This window comes from Peromyscus californicus, unplaced genomic scaffold (assembly GCF_007827085.1).
Source record: "Peromyscus californicus insignis strain IS unplaced genomic scaffold, ASM782708v3 Scaffold_5__1_contigs__length_169319896, whole genome shotgun sequence".
Taxonomy (NCBI): Eukaryota; Metazoa; Chordata; class Mammalia; order Rodentia; family Cricetidae; genus Peromyscus; species Peromyscus californicus.
The window spans coordinates 26,415,136-26,442,822 of NW_026294573.1; the positions used below are offsets into that span (position 1 = coordinate 26,415,136).

Genomic DNA, 27,687 nt, shown 5'->3' on the forward strand with positions numbered 1-27,687 from the left:
TTTTGATGCACAGCCTAGGTCACATGTCCATGAATCCATTCCTAAGTAAATGTGAGGCATTTGATTATGTGCCATAAAGAGTTGATCCACGATTTAAGAAAGTTAAAATACACAGGTGTCACAAGATCCAGGAAAGGAGCAAAGCTACACAGAGAAACCCTGTCTCGAAAAACCAAATAAAATAAATAAATAAATAAATAAATAAATAAATAAATAAATGGATAGATAGATAAACAAACAAACAAACAAACAAATAAATAAATAAATAAAATACACAGGTGTCATGCACAGCCTGGAGTCTGTCTTAATGAAAACACTGAAGAAAAGGCTTTGGAAGGTCCTCTCCAGCACCCAGCCTCCTTGATGCTGCCTCTGGCCCCAGATGTTACAGTTTCCCCTAATGGCCCATTAAGGCCCCATAAGCCAAGACTTATGTGAGTCCTTTTGTATGAATCCAGGAGAAAAGCTGCAGAGAAATCCTCTTACAGATAATCCCTCTGAGAACAGGGCCTGAGACCAGGAGAATGAGTAGCCAAAGGAGGAAGCAAATCAGAGAGGCTTGCCAGTGGGGCGGAGTCTCTCCTGTGATAGACAGAGATGCGCACCAATGGCTCGATGGCTTTGATGCTGTCCTCTTATCTCTGGGCCCAGCTGTGTTCTGAGTCTCAGTAACAAGAGCCTTGATGCCATTGGGAGACTATTCTTAACCTCTCTGAGGCTTCTTCCCAGATCTTTAAACTTGCTTGGGGCAACTGGACAAATACCCGAGGACATTCACACGGCCTGGTTGGTTTACAGTTAGGAAAATAACATAAAAAGATGGAGATGGTGATGAAGTAGAAGAAAAAGAGATAAGATAACTGGACTTCAAGCGAGGATTTTAAGATGGGACTTGTAGTATAGGCCTGTAATCCAGGATAATCAGAAGGTTGAGGCAAGGGCAATTTTCAGCCAGCCCAGGCAACTAAGTAAGACCCTATCTCAAAATAAAATGTGGAAAAGATAGCTGAGTAGAGTGCTTGCCTAGAACTTGTAAAACTCTGAGTTCAGTGGAGGGGGAAGAGGAGGGAGAAGGGGAGAGAAGGGGAGGGAGAAAGAGAGAGGGGGAGGGAGAAAAAGGGAGAGAGGGAGGGAGAAAGAGAGAGGAGAGGAGAGGAGAGAGAGAGAGAGAGAGAGAGAGAGAGAGAGAGAGAGAGAGAGAGAGAGAGAGAGAGAGAATAAATTTTGGTAAACGTTGTTTGTCGTTACATTGGCATAATGGAATTTATGTAACTATTCAACAGCGGTAACATGGGAAAGATTTCTTCTTAAGATGTCAAAGAAAGACAATTACCCTTTTTATTTCCCCTGATATCTGAAGGGGACAGCAGCAAGGAGAATAAAACAGGAGAGCAAAGCTTGCATCTCAGCGGGAGAGGACACGGCCCAACCACGAAGCAGAAAGCACAAATACAGCGTGGATGCAGGCAAGGAGGGAAGCCCAGCCTGCACACGCATGCTCAGATGTCAGCAAGCACAGACGTCACGATGACCGGGCGTCTCCCCTACAAAGGTCTCCAGTGGACGCTCAGTAAGAGTCTCAGGAAATAGAAATATGGCAGCCATAGATAAACCGGAGCATCAGAGGGAGACTTGGCACCATCAAAAGAGGGAGAGGGGACCGGAGAGGTAGGTCAGCAGTGCACTGGCTGCTCTGCCAGATGACCTGGGTTCAATTTCCAGCACCCACAGGGTTGCTAACAAGCACCTGGAACTCCAGATCCAGGGAATCAGATGCCCTCTTCGGGCCTCTCCAGGCACTGCACGCAATGCACAGCCACACATGCAGGCAAGATACCCATAAACATATAATCATAAATAAACAAATCTTGAAAAAACATGTTTCAAAGGTGAGGAGTCAGAAGAGGCCACGATGTTCCCAACCCCTACTGCTGCGGGCCAGCCTCTGTCCTAGGGAGGCTGCAGGGTCAGGCACTGGGCAGAGAGGCTGCACCCCCAAGCCAGCTCTGGCACAAAGGAAACAGAAACAGAATGTAATGACTGGGTAGCCGCACCCCCATCCTACCGTGCACCCCAAACTTACCCTGAACTGCCAAACCTGGCCTGTAGAGCAGAGCTGCTCAGTTCCTTGTTCTCTGACCAAGAGGCTGGCATTTTATTCCTCAGTAAACAGCTAATTCAAGGAGGGAAGGAGTGGGAAGGGAGGGAGGACTTGAAGGAGGTAAGGGAAGGGGGAAGGGATCAAAACAAGATGAATTTTTAAAAGTACTATGATTCTCTAGTCTCAAAGAAATAGCCACTAACTTTTTAAATTATTTATTTAAAAAAAATAATATCAAGATGTTAAGAAAGCTTCAAGGAGGAATGAAAGATGCACCAACAGAGCAGGGGAGGGAAAGACTACCTGAGAGGTGAGTGAAGGAAGAGAAAGGGCAGGGGGAGGAGCAAGAGGAGGAGGGAGAGGGAGAAGAGGCAAGGATGGAGGAGGGTGCAGGAGGACAGGGGAGAAGTGGGGAGGGTCAACCGGACAAACCCGGATACCCTAGCCAGGATCTGGGCATTGCCAGCGAGCTTGAGGAAATTAAACAAATAAATGGAAAAGATCAAACATATGAATACAAAGAAAAAGAGGAAGACAGAGAGTATTGACAGGAGAGACCCAACATGTCCATAAGGGGGAAAAATATAGAAAGATATAATCAATGAAAACATCCCTGAAATAGATAATGCTGAATCTCAGTCAAAGGGGCCCATGAGATCTCCAAAAATCTTATATGTAGCCATCACCTTTAAGCTATACCCTTATGAAGCTACGCGGGGGAACAGATGAATCATACAAGCATCCAGGCAGAAAAACCAAGATAAACAGGAGAGAAATAATGCTGGCGAGCCTCACTCCGATCAATCTGTGCAAGCTCGGAGAGAATTACAGCCGAAGAGCCGAAGCCTCGCTGAAGTTGTCATTTAAGTATTTAGACAACAGGCAGACAAATCGGGAGCATGTAAGAATTTTGAGAATACAATACCCATGAGCCCTTCCTGTAAAAATTACCTGACAGTGAACTTCAGTAGAACAAGAGATCAATCAAAATATAGAACTCTAGAATGCAAAACACACAGCAAAAAGATGGGTGCTGAGTGGTCAGTCTTAGTCAGTGCAGAGCTGAGATTCTATACTGTGAGAACAGCTGCACAGGACAGTGGCTCAGTGGGGAAAGACACTTGCTACCAACACCAAGCCTGATGACCCAAGTTTGATCCCTGGGTCCCCTGTGGTAGAAGATGAGAACCACCCATTCACCAAAGTTGTCCTCTGACCTCCATACATGTTCCGTATGTACCCACATACTCTCTCTCTCTCTCTCTCTCTCTCTCTCTCTCTCTCTCTCTCTCTCTCCCTCTCTCTCTCTCTCTCTCTCACACACACACACACACACACACACACACACAAACACACACACACACACACACATAATAAATATGGGTAAGCATAACACGCACTTTAATCCCATCACTGAGGAGGCAGAAGCAGGTAGATCTCTATGAGTTCAAAGTCAGCCTGGTCTACATAATAAAATCTAGGCCAGCCGGAATTATGTGGTGAGAGCCTGTCTATAATTAGATAAACAAGTAAAAGCAATAAAAAATTTAATAAACAGATCATCTTTTGAAATAATAATTAATGTTGCAAAATCATCATCATAAAAATAATAAAAATAGGGCTAGGGAGGTGGCTCAGTAGGTAAAGAGCATCCCAAGAAAGCATGAGGACTGAGTTCAAGTACACTTGTGATCCCAGTGCCTGGGTCAAATCGGGGAGCTCCAGGTTCAGTGAGAGACCCTGCTTCTACATAACAATAAATAATGATGATAGTGGCTATAACTTTTTGATGAGTTTGCCAAACTTGACTCTTGGCTTTATAAGTATATTTTAGGAACTAGGTTCTATTTATGCAAAGCTTAATGATGCCTTCAATTTTTCTTTAATTTTCTCCATCTGTTGAAATTAAGTAAAATTTCTAAAAGTAAAAACAAAATTGAGACCATGCAGCCATCCCATTTTTCTCAGAAAGTCTTCCCCTACAGCTGTCCCAAAGACCTGATTGATATCTTCCCATGGTAGCCAGATGAACAGATGACACTTTCAAGAAGCTAAAGATGCTTCCCTCTCCCACTGCTGGACTGCTGTTTGATTACAAAATGCTTTGTATTTTGGTTTTATTATTTTTTAACTCTATTGCTCTAGTGTTTGTAACAGACATGAGTTATTTGAAAAGACTAAAATCATTATCTGCTTCTCCATGCTGATAAGGTAAGCTTCCTACTGGGGTGCCTCATCTGTGGTCATACTGGACGCAAGCTCTGCAGTTCTGGGTTCTGGTTTCGGTTCATGTTGGAGTCCGACTATGAAATGCTCCTGTTTCTTGGGCTCCTGTGTGTGTTTGAATACAGCTGGTGGTGCCATTTGGGGAAGTGGAATCTTCTGTGGTGGGAGACTGCGATGGCTACTGTCAACTGTCACCGTGGCAGAACCCAGAATCACCTGAGAGATGGGCCCCTGGGCATGCCTGTGGAGGCTATCTTGACTGCATTAACTAGGATGGGAAGGCCTGCCCACCATGGGCGGCACCATTCCCTGGCTAAGATCCTGAACTGTGTGAGTGAAAACAGCTGCAGCGTGCATTCATCTCCCTCTGTTTCTTGACTGCAGATGTCATGTGACCTACAGCCCCCAAGTCCCCACTGGTGTGACTTCCCTGCCACGGTGGCCTATAACCTCAAACCACAAGCCAAAATAAACATTTCCTTCCTAAGCTGTCTTTGTTAGGATGCTTGATCACAGCAACATAAAAGTCATTAAGACAGAGATAGAGGTGGAAGAGAGATGTCACTGGGGGTAAGGCTCCCTGAGGGCTGTAGCCTAGCTCTTCTTCTGGCCCGAGCTCTCTGCTTCCTGGTTGGTATCATGAGGGTGATAACTATGCATCATTGCTGCCACAGATGATCAAGCTACCTCAACCACCATGCTTTGACTCACTAGGATCAACTGCATCTCCTGAACTAGCTGCCAAAATAAATCCTCCCTTTACCAGGTGTTGGCCACAATCAACAAGGAAAGTAACCATTACACTCATCTACTATTCTCTAGTGCCTCACTTGCTTCATCTGTCAAATGGGGGCACTAAGAACTCACAGCACCTACTTCAGAGAGCAGCTGTGAGGAGCAAGTAAGATAATGATCGGAGTGTGCCAGAGCAATGTCAGTACTTAATAAATGTTAATATTCAGAGTGGCCACCAAGTCTCGCGGCATGCTAACTGCAAGTGATTTGCATGCTACCTTCTACACAACACATAAATTTAAATTTTCCCCATGTTCTTCAGGGAAGAGTTCTCTGGTTGTTGTCATTAGGTCTTCAACAGTTGTTAGGCAGTTAGTTATTAAACAAATAATTAGCAAAGGGTCCGATGGCACGCACAGGGATTTGGCGGCCGTTCTCAACCCCTAAATGAGCACCATTACATGAATGCACTCTTGCTGCGTCTGCTCCTGAAAACATAACCTCACAAACTACACTATGTGTTTTAAAGCAGCACATATAAGTCAACAGTAGCCACTCGGGGGGCTTGGGTTTTGCAGGGGGGCCAGGTAAGTGGTCTTCAGGGGGATCTGCCTCCCTTAGCCTTTAGTGACAGACATGTCACCTCTGGGACTTTGCCCTGAGACAGGCAAAGTAGAGAAGTCAGTCTGGGCTGGAGGACTTCCCCCAACTCTTCCCAGCCTCCTCTTCCTACAATTTCCTTTCTTCTCCGCCCCCACCCCCGCCGCCCCCACCCAGTACCCACGTCCTAGGTACACAGACTGGAGGAACATTACTCCAGAAGCTGTGCTGAGGTCCATGGGAATCACAGCCTCTCCCTTGAGGTCTCTCACCAGCAGCACTGGATTAATCTCCGAGAACAAGCACTCTTGCTTCCCAGGGTAACGCAGAGGCATGTGACTTTTATGAGATAGACTCCTCTGCAGGAACTTGGTTTTGTGCCTTACTGTCATCGCTTCTTACAAGGTGACTAATAAATAATCCCCATTACACAAACCCAGCCTGCATCCATCATGCCCGACTGCCGGCACTGAGGGATGATCCCTAATGGGCAATAATAATAGCTCCCATTTATTGATTGGGTGCTGGGTGCCAGGCACTGGCCGCAGCGTCTCGCTTATTTTCTTCTTTGGGGGGAAGATATGGTGCCTCCTCTGCCTGGCTAGCCTGGCAGATCCTCTATGGGGATATGCCCAGATGCAGTCCCTCAGGGGAGGGGGTCTCATACACCTGCGCACTCCAGTGCTCTCTGCTGGATTGGCCTTCCTTCAGGCAGGAGTGGTCAGAATCAAGTCTCTGGAGGAGAATGATTCTCAGCTCTTCCAGAAGGCCAACCCAAAGTACACAGCTCTTGCTTTTATTTATTTAGCATTTGTCTTGCAATGGAGAATGGCCTCGCCCCATCTCATGTGGTTCTGTACATGTTTTCAAGAAAATCACAATACCCTCTCTGCTTTCTTGACACTATCAGATGGGAGAACCGTGTTGGCTACTTTTCTCATTGCTATGCCCACATCTTAATTCCTGACATAGACAACTTCAGGTAGGAGAGGGTTTGTTTGGACTTGTGGCTCAGGGGATATTAGTCCACAGTGGCCGGGGGAGGTGTGGCAGCTGCGTGGTGGGGAGCTTGCAGGAGTCAAGGCCTTTGGTGGCCAACAAGAAAGCAAAAGGCTCAGGCCAGAGGCAGGGCTGGTTTACAATGGATACAGGCCCACTACCTGTGAGCCACATCTACCATCCCCCCTATCCCCACCATCCCCGAGGACTCTACAACCTCCCCATATAATGCTACCAGTTAGAAACCATATATTCAGACATGTGGCCTTTAAGAGACATTTCACATTCCGACCACAATATCCTCCCATTCCCAGCTCCTGTGATTTTCACTAAGGTGTGACACATGACCTATGATGGCCAATACCAGGTTTTCCATGACTTCTCTTCTTCTAAGATCACATAAGCCAAAGTTCCCGGGAGCCTCCTTATTGGCGTACAAGAGAGACAGAGTAAAGCCATGTGATGGACAAGGGGCTGACACTGGATACAGCTGTTCCTGAATCCACTCACCCTGGAAACTAAGTTAATAGAATCCCTTGCTCGTTCACACTCTGCTTGGAGTAGCTTTTCCTCAAGCACCACGACAAGCTATCACAAAAGCAGGCTAAAGGCATTTTCACTGGAACCCTGCCAGCTCGCTGGAGCACTGGGAACCCCAGCTTTATCTAGTAATCAAGGGTTTCTCTGCCAGCTTCATTCTTTGAGTATCTACCATATTTCCTTGATTCGAGCATGCTTTCAATAATGACATGAACTGTCAATTTAATTAGAGCTTTTCTGGAAGGAAAAGAAGTGGAAAACAGAGCCCAGGCTGAAGTCGTTGATTATAAGATGTTTCAGTTTCTCAAGGGTTAAACCACTGAAGAGCTGGGAGGGCAGGAAGCACACACCGGAATCCTGGAGGAGTGGGTTTCCCCCAGGGAACCTTGTGGGAACAGATGGTGTGAAGTGGGGTCCAGGTCCTCCTGCAGCCTCTTCAAATGCCATCGTAATTCCATCCAATTGATCATCTCCAACTGTCCCCTATGCCATAGGACATGATGTTCTGAGAGAGATTTCCATGGACACCCTCAATCCTTTCTGGGTTAGGAGGGGCAGGCCAGGGCCTGCTGTCATTCATGGGTCATTTGCCAATCACCTCTTACGGCAGTAGACACAGAAAGGCTCCAGCGGGGCACTGTCTCCTACCATCTCCCATCAATGGATGTTCGTACTGATACTGAGAATCATGAGCTGAGTCCCCACTCAGGGAAAATGATCTCTCAATAGGGAGGCCAATTAGATGTGAAATGGAGAAATACCCAAGTAGAAATAGAACCAGACAAAGCATGTCTGCCTCGGAGGCCTTCTCTGTCTCAGCCAACAGACATATTAGAGGGTGAGGGCTCTGCCTGGCCAGTGGCAGGGTGTATGCTCACTTCCCTTTGGGTATTTTATAAGGCCACCTCTGAGGTGAAAATACAGTGCCTAGGTTTTAGGAGAGGACTTGGTTTGGGAGATGGAGAGAAGCAGTGATACCAAAATACCCCCAAATGGGCTGGGTAGATAACTCCATCAGTAAAGTGCTTGCCATGTGAGCAAGAGGACCTGAGTTTGATTCCCAGAACCCACATAATATAGCCAGGCATGATGGCCAGCTCTTGTAATCCTAGCATTGGAGAAATGGAGACAGATGGATCCCTGTAGCTTGCTGGCCAGCTAGTCTAGCCTACTTGGTGATTTCCAGGCCTGCAAAAGACCCTATCTCAAAACAGACAGACAGACAGAAAACAACAAAAAGCATACAGCATCAGAGAAATGACACGTGAAGTTGTTCTATGGCACAGACTTGCGCACACACACGGACACACAGAGCTTGCATTCCTTACACCTCACTGCTGGCGAGCCTCCAGCTTCCCTCTCTACAGCAGACATGTGGTTCCTTCAGGAGCAGGTGTTGTCCATGCAGCCCCCCATGGCTCTGTCACACAGACTCTGTTGTGCTCCAGAAATGGGAGTGCTGCCATTTAGGGACCTGGGCTCTGGGCTGCAGCCTTCCCACCTCATTGGGTCAGCCGCATGCAGACCTGGCTTTCTGTCTCCTTTCCTTCAACTGGTTCTGCTGCTCCCCTGACACCAGAATTTTACCTGAGTTTGGCCACAAGGGCTGGGACCCTACTGACCTGATGAGCTCAGGGATTTTTCTCCCATAGTTAGTGCCTATGTCTCCTCTGATACCTTAGACTAAGGTACCCCTCTTCTGGAGACAACATAAATCATACCTGCTATCCTGGTGACCGGTATTGTCCCTTCTACCAATTCAGTGGTGTCTTCTGTGACATTTTGAGATCAAGGACAGCAAAAGTAACAGACGTACTGCCAATCTTCTCATTCAGATTTAGGCAGACATCACTAACTGATTTCTGCTCTCTTCTCAGTGAATCTAGGTGCGGCAGGCAGGCCCACCTGCAGCTCCCTACAAACCTTAGCAACTCTTTTTTTTTTCCAACTCTTTTTTTTAAGGCATTTGTTTTTATTTGTGTGTGAGTGTTCTTTTGCCTATGCACCTATCTGTGTACCTGTGGAGACCAGAAGAGGTGGTCAGATTCCCAGGAACTGGAGTTACGGATGGTTGTGCAGCACCGTATGGGTGCTGGGAACTGAACCTGGGTCCTCTGCAAGAGCAGCCAGTGTTCTTCGCCACTGAACCATCTCACTAGCTCAGCAACTCCTCTTTCATGGTCAAGCACATTCTGAAGTATAGTGTAGAGACAGGTGCAGTGTACCATTCCATATTATAATGATTTTGAGCACATGCATGCTAAGGCAAACTGCGTACTCTGAAGTTTTAGGAAAAAAAGGGCCTCTATGTGCCATCTTTAAAAATAAATAAATAAAATGTGTTGTGTGTGTACCTTCATGAGTTCATGTGTGCCACATGCAGTCAGAGCTCACAGAAGCCAGAAGAAGACATTGGATCTCCATGTGGGTGCTGGGAACCAAACCCAGGTCCTCTGAAAGGGCCAAAAGTGCTCTTAACCACTAAGCCATCTTTCCAACCTGTTTTTTTTAATCACCTTATGTCTATGTGTGATTGGGTATGCATGTGATCAAAATCAGATGCATCATGGGAAAGGGCATGCACACAGAACAAAGCCTTATATAACAAAGGCCTATCAATCAAAACAGAAAACCATGCACCCTCTACCCCTAGCAACCACACTACCTCCTGGGCTCCCAAAAGGAAGCCCCAGACAGTGACCAGGGGGCTCCAGAGAAAACGCCCACTCGGATCCCACTGTACCCTTGCAAGTGTACCAATTCTGTGCCTTCATTTTGTATCCAAATAAAATATCTTTGTGTTCATTTCCTCCATTCTATTCCTTGAGCAAGACACCAAGAACCAAGAAACACCTGGTCCCGACAGAGACCACAGGTAACAGGAGGGACACATAAGCAGCCCAAGTTGCCCTACGATGGAAGAACAGATACGCCCAAGAAGTGAGCGAGTGCTGGCGAGAAAGGTGAGTGCTGGCCATCAGCCTGGAAACCGAACTTCAGTCCAGTGCCAGATGACCTCCACCAGGGTCAGACCAGCTCCAGGGTTCCGGGGGCTCTGCATCTAGTTCAGGAGTCAGGTCCTGTGACCCACTAAAGCAAGTTGGAACCCATGGTAGAAGATGACACCAGACAAAGCCCAGAACCCCATCCAAGATGATGAGGAGAATGGCCTGGCCAGCCTGAAGCTCACATTTCTCTCTGAGACTCAGATACTAATGAGCATCAGGTTGGACCTCAGTGCCCTGGAGGTGCCCTTTGTGACAAAACCACCTGGAGCATCTTCTTGGTCCTCAGGAAGCACTCACTTAATCTTTAAGCAGCGCTCCTCTGGGTCCTCAGGGAACATTCATTTAGCTCTTAGGGAGCACTCCCTCAATCTTTAAGAAGCAGTTTCCAAGTTCTCAGGGAGCACTCCTTGGTCCTGGGAAGCATTTCTTCAGTCCTCAGAGAGTACTTTTTTTCAGCTTTCAAGGAACACACTCATTTGGCACTCCAGAAGTACTCATTCACTCCTTAGGGAGCACTCCCTACACCATAGGAAAGCACAACCTCAGTTCTCAGGGAGCACCCCAGGATGACTTCAGTGAATAAAGTATAAATCAGGGCTGTCGCCCTGGTGTGACATTTCTGCTGAGTTTTCCACAGAGGCTAGATGAGGTCAACATCTCAAGCCTGGCTCAGCTTCCTCTGTCCCCTACTGGTGAAGACCTTCTTAACCCCTCCCCTTAAATTGACACACCATTGTTTAAAGATGTTACAGTGTAGTGCTGGGGAGGATGGGAGGAAACATGTGTATGTTGCTGGTAAGAATATTAATCTTTCTGGAAAGCAATGCAAAAACCACACACCAAAAGTCTTTGACATCGTCGTGCCTGTATGGATTTATTCTAAGGAAATAATCAGATGCAACTCAGTGATTTATGTACAGGAATTTTTCATTGCAGCATTATCTATCAGGGAAAAAGTGGAAACAAACTAAATCTTAAACACAGGGGACTGCTTAAATAATTACAGCAATATAAATACTATAAATATATGGAAGTGCTTTATATATACATATGTACATATGTATTTCTAATTTTATGCACAGATGCATGGAAGAACAGTGTATTAGTTATAACTATACAGGGGGTCAGATAACAGATGGTTTTAATTTTTCACCCTGTGACTTTGTAAACCCCCCCCCCACTGCCCACCATGAATGCATGCCATAATTTGTTAGAGGAAAGACAAGGGAGTGGGGTGTGGGAAACTGAGAGAGGCCTGAGCAGAGGTGTAAAGAGCAGATGATGTCCTGAGTGAATGTGTATTGTTGACAAGTGCATGTCAAGGACCGATGCCTCAGATCCGTGAGAAATTGGCAAAGCCATCCCTAAACGAGTCAGTCTCGGAACTGGCAAAGCTTTCTTCCTCTGTCCACATATGAGTGTTTATGAACGATTAACCAGTGTACGCAAAGATTAGAAACTGCGGCTCTCCCCTCCCAGATGTTCACAGCCTCACACGGCTCACCCACAGACACCTTCTAAGGAGACGGCCCAACACCCTCTCCCTGCGCTGTGCATAATAAACGCACTGAGGTTAGTTGGTGGGACTCCATCGAAGTATGCATAACCTGCCTGGGCCCAGCTTTTCTGTATCCACGTGACTGCCACTTCTTCAATGTCACTGTCCTTGCTTCATTCCCCTGCCACCCCAGTTGTGGAGCAGACCCAAGCTCTGGGGGTAATGTGGTACTGGAGGATGGCTCAGTGAATAAAGAGCTTCTTGTCCAAACATTAGGGCCTGAGTTTAACTTTCAAAACCCATGAAAGTAATCTGGCCAGGGTGAGGTACACCTGCAGTACTAGCCCTGGAGAGGCAGAGGGAGAAGGCTGCTGAGGCTTGCCAGTCTGCCAACCTAGTGGAGTTGGCAAATTCCAGGCCGACGAGAAACCATGTCTTGGCAAGTTTATCTTTTGGCTTTTACATGCACATACACACGCACACACGAGAGAGAGAGAGAGGGAGGAAGACAGAGAGAGAGAGAGAGAGAGAGAGAGAGAGAGAGAGAGAGAGAGATCTTAAAGAAAGGATAAGCGAATGAGTGTCCCCAAGACTGGCTGCCAAGCTGCAGTTTGAGTCCAAATATTCTGACCCTTAGAGAAGCCTAGAGTCATCCTTTCAACCAATGAGATGAGGATGCTCTATAAAAGCATGTGAGGGAAGTCAGGATTCTGAAACTCACCACTGGTTCTCTGCACTCCTTGGCCAGTGGCTTAATTCAGACAGAGACAGGGACAGAGAGACAGAGACAGAGACAGACAGACGGGGGAGGGGGCGTGCAGGGGGCAGGGCGGTGAGAAACAATGCCCACAGCTGCACGTGGCACTTAGTGTCTCACATTTATCTTTTCCCACATTCCCACCTTTAGCCTTCCATTACCGTGGGAGAAGACACAACAAGCGTTAGTTTCAATCCCTGAGTTGTCCCCTCACTGACTCCAAACACCAATGTTTCCAGCTGCGCCATATTGCCTCCCAGCATTTAAAGCATGGTGACTGGGTGGGAGCTTTGGTGAGTCAACGTGAAGAAATGCTAAGAAAATGGCCTGGGTTATGTCAGTAGACTTTGACTGCCTGAAGAGAGTCTCTGGTGGTCAGCCACAGGGACCCAGCCTCATCCTATCCTCTTCCAAGAACTCACCAGAACACAGCCAGCTTCAAAATAACTTCCTCATCTCACCACACAGATGGGAGGCCTCAAAGTAAACTCTTAAGAAGAATAAAAGCAGGGTTGAGATAGTTGCATGCTCATATGTTCATTTACTTGTTGGTATTTATTTATATCATTTGAATGTGTAGTTATCTGTTTAATGTCTCTTCCTTTATTGGACTGGAAGCTTGGGCAGGATTCATGCTCCTCAGAACTATTTCCAGTGCCTCCCAATCCTTGTGGGTAGGGAGTGGGGCACTAACTGTGAATGAATGCATGGAAGAAAGAATGAATGAATGGTAGTTAGAAACCCTAGACGCTCTCCTTTCAGCTTAACTGAAAGTAACTGTTGACTCCCTGGATTTCTCAGCCAGCCCTCCCATCCCGACACTCAGGATGCCTCTGAACCTGTTAGCATCCTTAGAAGCCTGCAGTCAGCTGGGCAGAAGGGGCCCTGGCTCCTTCTCAGCCCACTTCACCCTCCCTCAGGACTTTGCTGCCCTCCGATGCTTTACAGTGAGCTCTTTCTTGCTATAAATCTAGTCTTGGTACAGTAACTCAAAATTACAGCCCACCTCTCCTCTGAGGACTCCAGTGTGTCAAGAGGAGTACCCAACCACCCCTCTATAGCTTACATCCACTTCAGATTTCATTCCCCACATTGTGCTGAGTCAGGGGCCCCACCACAGTGACCCCTGCTCCCTTGGGGCAAATGGCCAAAGTGGGATGGCCAGGTACTAGGTGGGCTCCATCATTCTGTCCTGCTGGCCTGGCTGTCTACTGCACCATTCCCCATTCTGGAAGACACAATGCCTGCACAGCTCTCTCTCCCAACCCCCTGGATCTCTGTTGTGGCCTCCCTGTGGGCTTCTGTTTCCTCCTGCCCTCCATGTGTCCAGGGTTCACACGCTGATCTTATTGCCCTGTCCAGGGACTCATAGTCTGCATGAAATGAGCCAGGAGTCAAATACTCTCCCCTCCAGTATGCTTGGGGCTGTTGTCCTGAAGCTGCCCAACCTCCTGGGACAATACTAAATCCCTCTGATGTTACTCCTATGAAGTGCCTCCATTTCCCATCTCCCACCACCGAGCCATGTTGAGGCCTCACCACCTTGCTGGATCACTGAGAGGTTTTCAAGTTGGCAAACTTCCTTCAACACCACAACAAACCTATGGCAAGCCTGATGCTGCCATTTCTTGGCTTCCAAGAGCCAGGTGGTAGGGCTCCATCGGCAGAGGGAACATCTTCCACGCTCACAGGCTCTACACATCACCCAACTAGGCCCCCTGCTCCTGCTCTTATTCAGGCTAAGGAGAGAGCCTTCCACATCCCTGGCAGGCCTTGTCTGCCGGGCCCGTGCTCAGGCCATGCTCATTTCTGGACCCTTCCCTCGTTCATGTCTTCAGCCCTTCCCTGATTCATATTCTCCCTTTAAGATTCATCCACTGTAGTCCACCTCAGGGAGTCATGGCCGCAGGGAGTTGAGAGTCACAGCACTCTCCCCTGCTGGAACACCATGATAACATGGCCACCTGCTGAACTTGGAAATGACTTGGCTAACTTGCCTTCTCCTGCTGCTTCCTAGTCCTTGGGAGAATTCTGCACGGCCTGCTTGTTTTAGTGTATCTCCACTTTACAAATGGGAAACTGAGGCTGAGAGAGTCAGTGAGGCCACAGAGGGTATAGTCTATTTGTGGAACATCCCCATACACCATGTACCCTCCATGGTTATATAGTATTATCCTGAAATTGCCTGACCTCTTGGAACATCCCTTTGGTTTTTTTTATCCCTCTGTGTTAATTTTTTTCCACACTGAAATAGCTTTTTAAAAAATGAGGATGAGTCTTACCTTCAAGGTTATGCCATCATTTAATTGGCAGAGTTTTTCTTTATTAGTTTGAGATATATATCAATGGATTCCATGGCAGGCCTTGATCAACCAAATGTCTACTTGACTACCTCCAGAGATGGGGAACTCACTACCTCACTAGTCAGTTACTCTAAATTACAGTCCACTAAAGCCAAGCACCCCAGCACTGAGCCACATCCCCAGATCTTTTTAGGTAATTTTTGAGACACGGTCAAACTAAAATGCCCAAGCTAGTTTGAACGCACTCTGTAACTTAATCAGGACTTGAATTTGAGAAGCTCCTGCCTCAGGTTCCCAAGGAGCTGGAACTACATACAGGCTTGCAGGACAAGACCTACCTTCTCACACCTTTCCACTGGACATGGCTCTGTTCTCTAGAGCAACCTAGAAGGAACATTTGTTTCCTCCACGACAGACTCATCTGTCACCTCCAGATCTCTTTAATTACTCTCTGTGAGGTTCCTACTTCTCTCATTCATTTCTCCCAAATATCTACTCTACTTTGGGTCCATGTTGGAGACAGGGCCCATGACTCTCTGAAGCACCTTGATTCTTATCAGGGCTTTATCGTGTGGATTTCCTTCCAGGGAATTTATCTCTCCAAGACCTGGAGTCTATAATGCTGTTAAAAGAGCCACAAGACATTTGGCTCTCGTTATAGGCATTGCCAATGAAACAAACCCCTGTGCACTTTTCTCACCAGTGAGGGCTTCCTAGCTGCTGCATGTGGTCTTGATTTCTGTTTTGACCAGGGGCTATCTCCAGTAGCTATTAATCACACAGGTAACACCAAAGCAGCCATCAAGAGGAATCCTTTTTTCAAAAAAAAATCTTTTGCAGGGGGCTGAAGAGATGGCTCAGGGGTTAAGAGCACTGGCTGCTCTTCCAGAGGACCCTGGTTTAATTCACAGCAACCACATGGCAGCTCACAATTGTCTGTAACTCCAGTCCCAGGGGGATCCGACTCCCTCTTCAGGCCTCTTCAAGCACTACACACACAGTGTACATACATACACACAGGCAAAACATCCACATGGAGAAGATACATACGTTTTTTAAAGATTTAGTTATTTATTATGTATACAGTATTCTGTCTGCATGTATGCCCACAGGCCAGAAGAGGTCACCAGATCTCATTACAGATGGTGGTGAGCCACCATGTAGGTGCTGGGACTTGAACTCGGGACCTCTGGAAGAGCAGCAAGTGCCCTTAACCACCGAGCCATCTCTCTGGCCAGAGATACACATTTTAAAAACATTTTCAAGTCCCCCACAGGCTCACTGATGCCCCTGTCAATGGCCTCCCTTTAGGCCCCTGCTCTGCCCATTCCTAGAGGACTCCCTCAGGTGGCCGTGACAATCACAATGAAGCATTGTGCTCCACTTTTGTCACTGAAAATCATATCCTAAACATCCTTCTGGACTTCTCAGTAATGTCATCATACTTTTAAATGGCCATGTAAATCCATTAGGCAGAGGCGCCATAATTTTCACCGCCATTCCCCAATTGTTGGACGTTTTTACAGTTTCCAATTCTTCATCATTATAAATAATGCTGAGACCAAGACTCTCGTGCACAGAACTTTCTTCTGCTGCTGAATTATTTCTGGAGGATTTGTTCCCCAGAGGGAGATTAGTGGGTCAACTGCTCCGAGCACTTTATGACTCTTGATATATGCTTGTCGGGTTATGGTCCCAAAAGACTCATTTACGTCCCCACCAGCACCAGAGCCAATGTGTCCCCCTTTTCCGCAGCTGTCCCGGTATTATACCAATCCAAAGTTTGGGGGGTAGTTGAATTTTGTAGAGATACAATGCTGGTTCTGCAGGTGCTAAGGATGAAACTTGGAGCTCCTTGCATGGTAGGCAAGCACTACCAACTGAGCCACATGCCCAGCCCTGTGGCTGTTTCAACCCGAATGTCTTTGGTAACTAAGGGGCCTTATGGTTTCCTGAGTCTTGACTTGCTGGCTCTGTCTCCTCAGGTGCCTTGACTAGAAACTCATCCATGTGAGGACGCACTCAGTGTTTACTGAGGAGCTGCCATACACTGAATGCCAGACCCCTGGATGGGCACACATGTCTGTTCTTGTAGCATTTAGACCACGACAGTCCCTGCGAGGAGCACCTGACAGCAAGCCTATGGTGTGGACTTCTGTCATCAGTGGCAAGGGAGTCAGAGGAGATGAGGTGAGTTCCTAAAAATCACACGTGACTTGGAGCAGAGTGGAGAGGGGCTGTCAATTTTCTCCCTAGCCCCCAAGCTCCAACCATGGTGCTCTATGAAGCTTCTGGCCATTGGTGACCTGGGAATGGAGAAGCCAAAGACAGCCAAAAGCCCAGGAATAAGAGCGTGGTTTGGGGAGCAAAAATGCCATATAAGAGGGGGGTTCTTGGGCACAGAGGTGGTCTCCCAGATTGGAATTAAGCAAAGACTAGAAGAGTTTGGGGGAGTCAGGAGAGGGGACTTGACGCGACTGAAGGATGAGTGGGGAGACAGGCTGTCTTATCCAAAGGCTTGCCAGTGGCCTGTGTGGCTGGAGGAGGAAGGGATGTAAGGGAGGCCAATGCTTGAGGCTTTGACTGACATCCGGGTGAGGTGCGGAGCAAGGTCCCTGCTCATGGAACTCAGGCTCAGTACTGCAGCAGCGTGCTCACAGTGGAGAGGAGATGAAAGGGACTCCTACTCAGCTTCCACTCCTCCCACTGAGCCACGTACTCACAGGGCCAATCTGCCCAAGAGCACCGTGTGCCCAGACACACAGGGATCCAGGTCAGGAGAGGCACACACTAGCTACTATTGAAGGGCCCCCGCTGTGTGCTAAGGGGTGATCGTGAAGGCTGGAGCAACAGAAAAAGTAGGTGACGGCACTCGCCTTTGAAAACTCACAAGGCTGACCAAAGGTTTGACCAAAGAAAAGGATTTTTTTCCCCATGCCTGGAGCACACTACAACCTGTTGCTGTGGTTCCCTTTGACAGGGAAGCTATCATGAGTCAAACGTGAGGTTAGGCACTTCCCACAGCTTGGCAGCGATGCTCGCACCCCCTCGGAAGAAGAGAGGGTTACCCAGGTTTCAAGAGAGGATCTGAGAGGTCCAGTGTCTTGCTGGAGGACACACAGCAGAGACAGGGGCGTAGTCAACCTAACCTGGATTTCCTTGGAACTAGCCAGATGTGGGTGTAGGTTCCCCTCGTGGTACAGAGTTAGTATGGCTGTATGGTGACTCTGTACCCACACATCAACTATGAACCCTCCTTACACCCCACGGAGGAGGGGTTACCACCTCTGTTCTGCAAATACACTGTGCATGGAGATTCAGGAGGTTCTGAGTCAGGAGATTCAGCGGAGGTCTCTCAGTTGGTAGGAGGGAAATCTGGGCAGTGAGCCCTATCTTGCTGAGGCCAGTGTCTCTGCTCTTAATCCATCCCAGTGTTCTCAGTTCCCAGGTACAACACTCCACAAAAGGAGGGGTTGTCTTCTGCACTTGGGTACCTCAAAGCCTTCTGGGAGGCTGTCTGGGGGCAGCAAACCTTGTTGAGTGGATGAATGAGAGAAGGGGGTAGTGAAGCATGGCACACATGCTCCCTCCACCCCACCCTTAAGCATCAGCTCCTCTGACCCTCTCACATAATGACAGAGAAGTGACCAGGGCAGGGTTAGAGCTAGCACAGTATCACATGAGAGCTACACTAAATGGGGTCAGCATGATGAACAATCTGTGGGCTCAAAGAAGATGTGCTATGAAAATCGTCCCAACCCCCAACTTGGGAGAAGTGCCGTACAATTTATCTCAAAGGTCATATCTCTTGTGTATTAATTTGTTAATCTGAAGGCCTGATTAAAAGGAACATTTCAGCTCTCAAGGATGCAGAATGGAATCAGGTGTTTAAAAGGTACACATTGGTCCTTGTGCTGGGAAAATGGACACTGGCCACCTCTGCCCCTCAGGAACCTGCACCCTCCCTGCTGCTTTGGCCCAGAGTGACCTGAATGGAGCAAATTGCATATTCAGAATGCATATCCATATAGTACCAAATGGCCTCCATTAGCCCAATTTCAAGATATCTGGATAATGCCCCAGAACTGGAGTCTCTTTCAGGACCAGGAAATTGTTTGAGAGAATGGAGTTCCTGGGGAGGAGGATCAGTTATCTAATTGCAAGAAGGAAGGAAAGTGGATGGAGATTTGGGCCTTAATGTCCTGCACCCCAGCTTTCTCATGAGCTCGGTGGCATGGTCATGTCACCTGCAACCTCCCTATTTCTAGGAGACACAAAAGCACGGACTGTCCCTGTGCTTGCTCTCTCTCACAGGACAGCCATCTCCAACTGTCCAATCCTGTTTCAAAAGGCAGAGGTGCCACAGCTGACCTGCCCGTAACCCCCCAGGAGCAGAAGCCCATCCTGCTGGGAACCTGTGTGAAGCAGCTCTCCTTCCTCACCCATCCCCTTTGGGAGGATGGAGAGACCAGGGATGCACACTGTGACTGTGAAAATGAGACTCCAAAGGTTGCAGACAGTAGTTGCTCAATCGATGCTAGACTATCTACCACCAGCTTATGTGCTGTCAGCCCCTCTGGGCTCAGAATTTTCAAGTGAAGTAGGGAATTATGGGAGACATGGAGCATCTGTAAACTTCACAGATTAATTATATGAGAAAATATTGTGGTGTGTTGGTACGTGAGTGCGCGTCTGTCTGTCTCTGTCTGCCTGCATGCCTGCCTGCCACTCCCAACTTCTAGGGACCGATGGACTTGCCATAAAACCCTTGGCTAAAAAGCCAGCATCACTTATGCAAGAAGATGCCCCAGTGACACTGATGTCCTGGCCTTGGCCTCATTGGCTCCAGGGGTGCCACGTGATAGGGACCGGACTTCATCCCTGGCCGGTGGGCAAGCTTCCAGGTGGGGCTAGGAGTCCTGGATATAAACATCACTCTGCTTTTTCTCATGAGAAGCCACAGTCAGGCTCTCAGAGTAGAACAGCTGGATAGAGGATTTCTTTATGTAAACAGCTGGATGAAGGATTTTATGTGAATTCAGGAGTTGGGGAACAGGGTGAGGCTGGGACCCCGGGGTTCTGTGGGACTGGCATATTTCTTCTGTCTCCTGAAGAAATTTCAGTCACGTTAGGTCAAGATGAGAGTGCCTTAGTCAGTGAGATGACAGTAACAAGCACCGACAGTGTGCCAGGTCCTGGGCCAAGTGTCTCCTGGGACCTTTGCGTCCCCTTAAGCTTCACAGTAGCTCTACAACGCCAAGTGTTCTTTAACTAAAATGTCCGGGATGAGAAACGCTTTCAAATTGTGTCTGTTTTTTAGGTTTGGGAAAATTTCTATATGCCTATGAGATACTATGGGGACACAACCCCCATGTACACAGAATTTCACTTGTTTTGTGCATACTTGATACACAGAGTCGGAAGGTAGTTGCATGCAGTATTTTTTGGAGTGAGTGTCCGAGCTTTGACAATGACCTGTCCTATGGTGTCAGGTGTGAAACTTCAGCATGGTACTTAAGAGGCTTTGCACTTTGGAGCCGTCCAGACCCTCAGCTCAGACAGACTCCATCTGAAGCCAGGGGGATGGCAGGTGAAGTGCTCGTCACTCCAGCGTAGACCTGAGTTCAGATCCCCAGAACTCACGTAACGGATGGGTGCTGCAGCATCTGTCTGTAATTCCAGTCTCCAACAAGAGATGGGAGGCGAAGACCAAAGAAAAGAAAAGAAGTGGGCACTGGAGGCTGCCCAGTCCGGTGCATGCAGTGGCCAAACAGAGACTGTCTCAAACAAGGTGGAAGGTGAGGTTGACACCTGAGGTTGGCCTCTGATCTGGACGTGTCCACCTGCACTCACACATGTGAACCCACACACATATTCACATCATATATATGTACAAAGACACTTTTAAATAAACATTCATCTTGTAAGTCATACATGACTACAGCACAGAGAAATGAATAAGCTGCCCAGTGAAGGGCAACTGGAAGGAGGCATAGGATTCCAGGGATCCAAAAACATAAACCCAGACTCTTCAACCTTGGTCTGTGCCTCCTCACCCGTGTGGACACCAGAGAGTTTACAAAACCAAGTGTTCTCCATCCTTCCAGCTTCCAGATGGAGGAGTGGATGGGGTAGGGCAGGCCGGGAATTTTGGGATGCCTCCTGCACTTGGATGGGGAGCAGCCACGACCAGTTACACTGAGCAAACAAAGAAATGCCTCTTTAGGGATCTCCTGTGTTGAACAGATCTAAACTGACCCAGCCCCAGCTCTCAGAGGGACTTGTCTTCTCCAAGTATCAATATTTATGCAAAGGTAGCCATGACAAGCCAGCCAGGACTTGGATCCAATTGACTTTCTTCTTTCCTTTCCTCCCTCCTTTCCTGTAATACTAGGGGTTGAACTCCAGGGCCTTTTCAACAGCCTCGGCATTTGCTGCAGCACTGAGCTACATGCCCAGTCCTCTATCTTTTTCCAGGCTGACCTGGAATTCACACTGTAGCCCAGGCAAGCCTTAAACTTGGGGATCCTCCTGCCTCAGCTCCCAGAGTACCTGGACCAAAGACCTGCACCAGCCTGATTCTTCACTGACATGTCTGATGCGTTCACATACACAGTGCTCAGCTTGGGATGGACAAAAACAACCTCACACTGTCCTTGGGTTCCTTGTGGGGAATGCTGGGAAGTATGAGGCCTGAGGTAAGAGGGTGAAGCCTTACAGGGCAGGAAGGCCGGAGGCATCTGGGGGATGCTGAGTCTCACTGGAAAGGTGCAGGCTTTGTACCTTCAGGGACTGACACACTGAACGTCACTCTCATGCAGGGAGGAGTCACTCACCTCCAGGGGGATTTAGAGTAAAAACCAAAAATAATACAAAGGATCAGATGAAGGTTCGGGGAGTGGCCCCAGTTGGTCAAGTACAAAGACCAGAGTTCGATCCCCAGAACCATGTGAAAAGCTAAACGTTGTAGTGTGTGCTTGGAATCCCAGCACTGGGGATGCAGGGACAGAAGGACCCCTGGGATTCACTGGCCAACCAAACTATTTCAACTGATGAGCCCACGCTAGTGAGAGACTCTGTCTCAAAAACCCAGGAGGAGTAGAAACTGAGGGACAATTCTCAGGGTTAATCTTTGAGTGAATACCTATACACGCATGTATGGATACACATACACATACAAAAATACGATAAACTTTTAAATGAATATTTATCCCATCTTAGCATGGGAAAAAAAGGCCTTTCTGAGCACAGCACCCAAAATAGATGTCACCAAAAAAAAAAGTCTTTTTTTAATTAAAATTTTAAATTAGTGACATATAAATTAAAACTGCTACACATCAAAAGGGAAGCCACCACATTAATATCCTTAATATGCAGAGGAGATAAGAAACATACTAACAGCCCCAATGGAGAAGTAAGCAAAAACTGGGACAGGCAATTTAGAAAATGATCCACAAATGGCCAGTAAGTGGTGACAGGTGTTCCACCTTCTCTGTCATCAAAGAGATGCAAATTGTCACTGCAAATGAGATTTCATTTTCCACCTATTTGAATCAATGAAACTGATTTAAACCTCGGTAGCACTCAGGGTAGGCAAGGTGATGGGGAAGCGGGCCTGAGCCCGCCTGCCTGTGACTGCAAACGGGCATAAGTCTAGCCTTTCTGAGGACACTCTGGAATTGTACATCAATGTGTGAAGTCTGCAGGCTTTTTGGCTCAGCAATTGGCCTTCCAAGAATTTATCTTAAGGAGATAATTAGATGAGGCCTTAAGTTGTGTAAACACGGATGTTCTTCATCTGAATGTGAGCAGAAGATGACTGGTTAAACAAGTTATGGTGTGTGCAAACCCCCATGGCTCCCTCTGTAATGGACATCAGGAAGAATGGCGCGCGCAGGGCGGGGGGGGGGGGGATCCGTTTATTAATAGGCTAACCTCATTAGCCCGATTACAGAATCACATCTATAGATAATCCCATGTGTGCATGTGCGTGGGTATGCGGTGCCCACTCTGGAATGCCACAGGGGAGGCTGGACCTGGACACTGGCAGAACAGGGCAGGGGAAGGAGGAGCAGGGAAAACAGGAAGAGGACTCTTGGGGAATCACTTTCAGATTTGGGGCTGCAAATGAAGGGTCTAGATGAAACAAATTAAAATGCAGACTGCTAAATAAAATTTGAATTTTAGATGGACGGATTAAAAAAAAATTTAGTCTAGGGGTGGGGAGTCTGGCTCAGTTGCAGAGTACTCGCTTTGCACACACAAAGACCTGAGTTTAATCCCTAGAATCCTGGCTAAACAGCTGGGTGTGGTAGCACCTGCTTATAATTCCAGTGCTGTGGAAGCCGAGACTGTGGTTCCGCGGAGCTCTCAGGCCAGCCAGTTCAGTCTGCTTGGTGATCTCCAGGACAGTGAGAGACACCATCTACAAAACCAGATGGATGGCTCCTCATGAACCACACCCAAGGTACACCTGCACACATATGAACACACACGAGTTTTTAGTTCAAGTCTATCCCACAAAGACCCTGAGATATGCCAGCATTGAAAAATAGGTCAATGTTTAATATCAACTTTATTTTTTTTCTGGTGACTCTCGCCAGACCCTGGAGCCTGACCCCACGGGGGTGTCCCAAGAGGGGCACTGGAACTACGTCAGTCTTTCTGTGTCCTCCTGCCGCTGTCTGAGCTCCAATCCTCTTACCTGAGAAACAGAGTTTAGCTTCTCCTTTACTCACAGAGGTTTGCAGGGCTCAGAGTACAAGACACGAGTCTTTTGTGAGAGAAGAGGGTCATTAAAACCTCTGGCCATCAAGTCCCCTTAAGCTGCACCCATGCCCATCCCCACCCCGATTTGGCTTAGCTGGTTACATCTGTAAGATGGAGATAGCAAGGCCTGGCTGCAGAGTTGTCGTGGGAGATTAGAGTCGAAAAATGTATGTAAAGTGCCTGGCATACAGTCAGTGCTTAATACACACTGATCCCTTCCCTCTGGTCCACGCTCAGCCCACGCTCCTGTCCCTGAGGATTACATACCGAGCACCCCTCTCCTCTAAGAGCTTCAGGAGCGGCATGCTTGATCTCTGCCTTGAAGTGGCGGCTGACACTTCACCTGCCTTCACCTTCCTCCCAAATCCCCGGCAGCAGTTCAGTTCCTTATCTTCACTTTCCACACCCCGAGCGGGGGTAGACACAGGAGGATCAGCCTTGCTTTGATAGCAGACAGGCAGGATGCCAGCCAAGAGGAGCCACGGAGAGCAGCACCCTGGTGTCATTTGGAAATGGAGCAGGTGACACAGGGATGGAGAGCATGAGGGACTCCTGATGGTGGGGGGCCTCCCAGGCTGGAGTCATGGCATCATGAAGGGATCTGGGACCTGCCAGCTGGAAGTGTGTGGAATGCTCCCTAGACAGGGTAGTGTGGCAAGGGTCAATGACGTGGGTGTTTTCCTGAAGTCTTATGCAGGTCTGGTCTCAGATCATTCAGAAGGGGTGATGAATGGAGACACCATAAGGAAATAGGGCTAAGCTGAGACCCCTGTGTCCGTTACTCCCAGGGTCTATGCCAGTACCACTCTAGTATCACCAACTCAAGGACCCAAGCACAGTATCTCCAGAGTAACACACTATGGAGGGAGCTATAACCATGAACTTAGCATGCAAGTGTTGATGGGAATGTGGGGAAAGAGAAGCCCTTACACGTTGATGGTGGGGATGCAGTAACTTGGGGAAATACTGGAAATCAGTACAGAAGTTCCTTGAAAAAGCTCAAAGTACAGCTACCATATGATCCAGCTGTGGCGTCTGTGATGGGACTTTGCCCCAAAGGATGCCAAGTCAGCCTACTGCAGTGCCCCTTGCACATCTGTGTCTAATACAGCACCATTTACAACAGCTGAGCTATGGGGCCAGACTAGATACCCATGGACACATGTATGGATAAAGAAAATGTGGCATCCATCCATAATAGGACTTATTGGGCCACAAAGACTAATGAAATTGATGGGATTGAATAGTTTGCCTGGGAAGATGGCTTAGTCAATAAAGTGTATGCCATGCAAGCATGAGGACCTGAGTTTGAGCCCCAGCACCCACATCAGCACCCACATAGACAGCCAGGCATGGGGTTCATGTACAAACCCAGAGATGGGAAGGCTGAGACAGGCGGCTCTTTGGGGCTTTCTGGCTGGCCAGCCTATATTCTATTTTGCAAGTCCCATGTGCCAGTGCACTCAGAAAGCAGGGTACACATCTCCTGAGGAAGAACATCCCAGGTCGACCTTTGGCCTCCATGTGCATGCACACACATGCATGTGCACCAAATACACACATGCACCTATACACACATAAATGGGTGGAACTGGAGATTAGAGTATTAAATAAAGTACCCCAGACTCAGAAGAGAAATATTCCATTTTCTCTCATATGTAGAACTTAGATTTTACACACACACACACACACACACACACACACACACACACACACTGAAAACAGAAGTACAAGGTAGGTTCTCTGGGAAGAGAGAATAACAGTAACAGATACTGGGGGATGAATATGGTCAAGTACATAATACCTGGTGTGAAACTGTCATTATGAGATCCATCCCCTTGTACATGAATATACATTAATGAAGAAAATAAAGAGAAACTTTGAAAGAGACTTTCTCCCAGGAAGGAGCCTGAAGCACAAACTTCTTTGTGTGCAGAGCCAGTTAAAAGCATGGCCAAGACGGCCAAGACCACAGACTTGGTACTGGGAGCCACTGGTCATGGGTTTTTTGTTGTTGTTGTTGTTTGTTCTTTTTTTTTTTTTCCGAGACAGGGTTTCTCTGTGTAGCTTTGCACCTTTCCTGGAACTCACTCTGCAGCCCAGGCTGGCCTCGAACTCACAGAGATCCACCTGGCTCTGCCTCCTGAGTGCTGGGATTAAAGGTGTGAGCCACCACCGCCCCGCTGGTCATGTTTTTAAACATGCATCTCAGGAGCCCTCAGTTGAAAGACAAGTGTGTCTTAGTGCTGTGGGATGGTCTGTATGTCAAGTGTGTTGCTGATTGGTCAATAAATAAATCACTGATTGGCCATTGGCTAGGCAGGAAGTGTAGGCGGGACAAGGAGGAGACTAAAGCTGGGAAGTGGAAAGCTGAGTCAGAGACACTGCCAGCCGCCACGATGAGAAACAGCATGTGGAGATGCCGGTAAGCCACGAGCCACGTGGCAAGGTATAGATTTATAGAAATGGATTAATTTAAGCTGTAAGAACAGTTAGCTAGAAGCCTGCCACGGCCAAACAATTTGTAACCAATATAAGTCTCTGTGTTTACTTGGTCGGGTCTGAGTGGCTGTGGGACTGGCAGGTGAGAGAGATTTGCCCTGACCGTGGGCCAGGCAGGAAAACTCTAGCTACATCTTAGTCCAGAGCACTTGGGTAATGTTGAGGGAGGGGCTTAGTTAAGGTGGATGGAGTCAGGGCAGGAGCCTTCAGTTAAGGTGGATGGAGTCAGGGCAGGAATCCTTAGTTAAGGTGGATGGAGTCAGGGCAGGAGCCCTTAGTTAAGGTGGATGGAGTCAGGGCAGGAGCCCTCAGTTAAGGTGGATAGAGTCAGGGCAGGAGCCCTCAGTTAAGGTGGATAGAGTCAGGGCAGGAGCCCTTAGTTAAGGTGGATGGAGTCAGGGCAGGAGCCCTTAGTTAAGGTGGATGGAGTCAGGGCAGGAGCCCTTAGTTAAACCATGTGTGATATAGTTTGGAGCCTTTGTAGGAGTATTTAGTCCAAAGATCATTTCAGAAGTCCTTCATGGATCCAGGTACTGCATCAGCTATATCCCCATACCTCCCCCAGCTGGATTAATCCTGCCAAGGGAGTAAGACCTCAGCCCCCCTGCTGGGGTACTCCTGGCCTCTTAAACATCAGTGGGATCGATTTCCATGTTATCACAGGCTCATTCAGGAATGCATCACTTTACTCTAAGTTCATACAGTGAGGAAAGGAGGCTCTGGAGATACTGGCATGCTTTATTGGGGGTGTTATGTCATCACTGTTATTAATTATCATTAACAGTCTTAAAATATGCCTATTAATGATCTCAACACAAAAGAGCGGTGCAGGTCTTAGCCAGGAGCAGCATAATTACCTATTAATGAGATGTAAATTTCCCAAGGAAATGACAGAGATGTACAGGAACCACCTTCTAAACTAACATAATAAAGCTAATAATAATAATAGTGTATAATCTGAAGATATTAGTGTTAATTTGAATTCCAACACTGTCTTTAAACAGACCACGAGAAGCAGAAATCGTTTGTACAGCTCACTCCAAGAAGCCCTAATCCACACTATTAACAGAACTTGGACTACTCTTCCCCCAATAACATGAACGTCCCCTTTGTCGTCGCTCTGTTGAGCGTTCTCCGCTGCTCGTTTACTCTTACTTACAATGTATGCCTCTCTTATTTTCCAAAGCAGGCTGAGCTACCTCCTGGAACTAATTCCATTACAGAACAGAGTTCAGAAACTAAAAACACACCAAAACCAGTTAAACCGGGCAGAGAAGCAGACATCCCCAGCCCTCTTCATAAACTAGAGCATCCGGCTCTGCATTCCACAAGCCCCAGGAAGGCTGCTCTAGTAACTGAGTTACTGGTTATTAACTAGTGTCATTAGGCAGGCCCAGGCTCAGATCTGCAGATTTAGTGTCTTAAGTGGACAGGGCCCAGACCCGCCTGTGGCTACGACAGCACGTCAGGCTCCCGCGGTCGCAGGGTCGCAGTGGGAGGCACCTACCTTCATAGCTGGCACGAAAGCCCTGGGCGCTGACTGCATAGTCACTGATGAGACTCAGGGACAAGGTGCTGGCCGCGCTGACTATGGTGGCTGGTAGTTGAAAGCCGGTGAGCCTGAAACACAAAGAGGTTTGTATAAGAAG

At 47.8% G+C, this 27,687-nt stretch overlaps 1 protein-coding gene across 1 annotated transcript in view; it reads right to left on the reverse strand.

The window, feature by feature from the left end:
• Csmd2 (CUB and Sushi multiple domains 2) overlaps positions 1-27,687 on the reverse strand; it is a 573,936-nt gene that overhangs the window by 423,620 nt on the left and 122,629 nt on the right. The window contains 1 exon segment of the mRNA XM_052718591.1: positions 27,546-27,658. Within this exon segment, the coding sequence (XP_052574551.1) occupies positions 27,546-27,658 (113 nt within the window).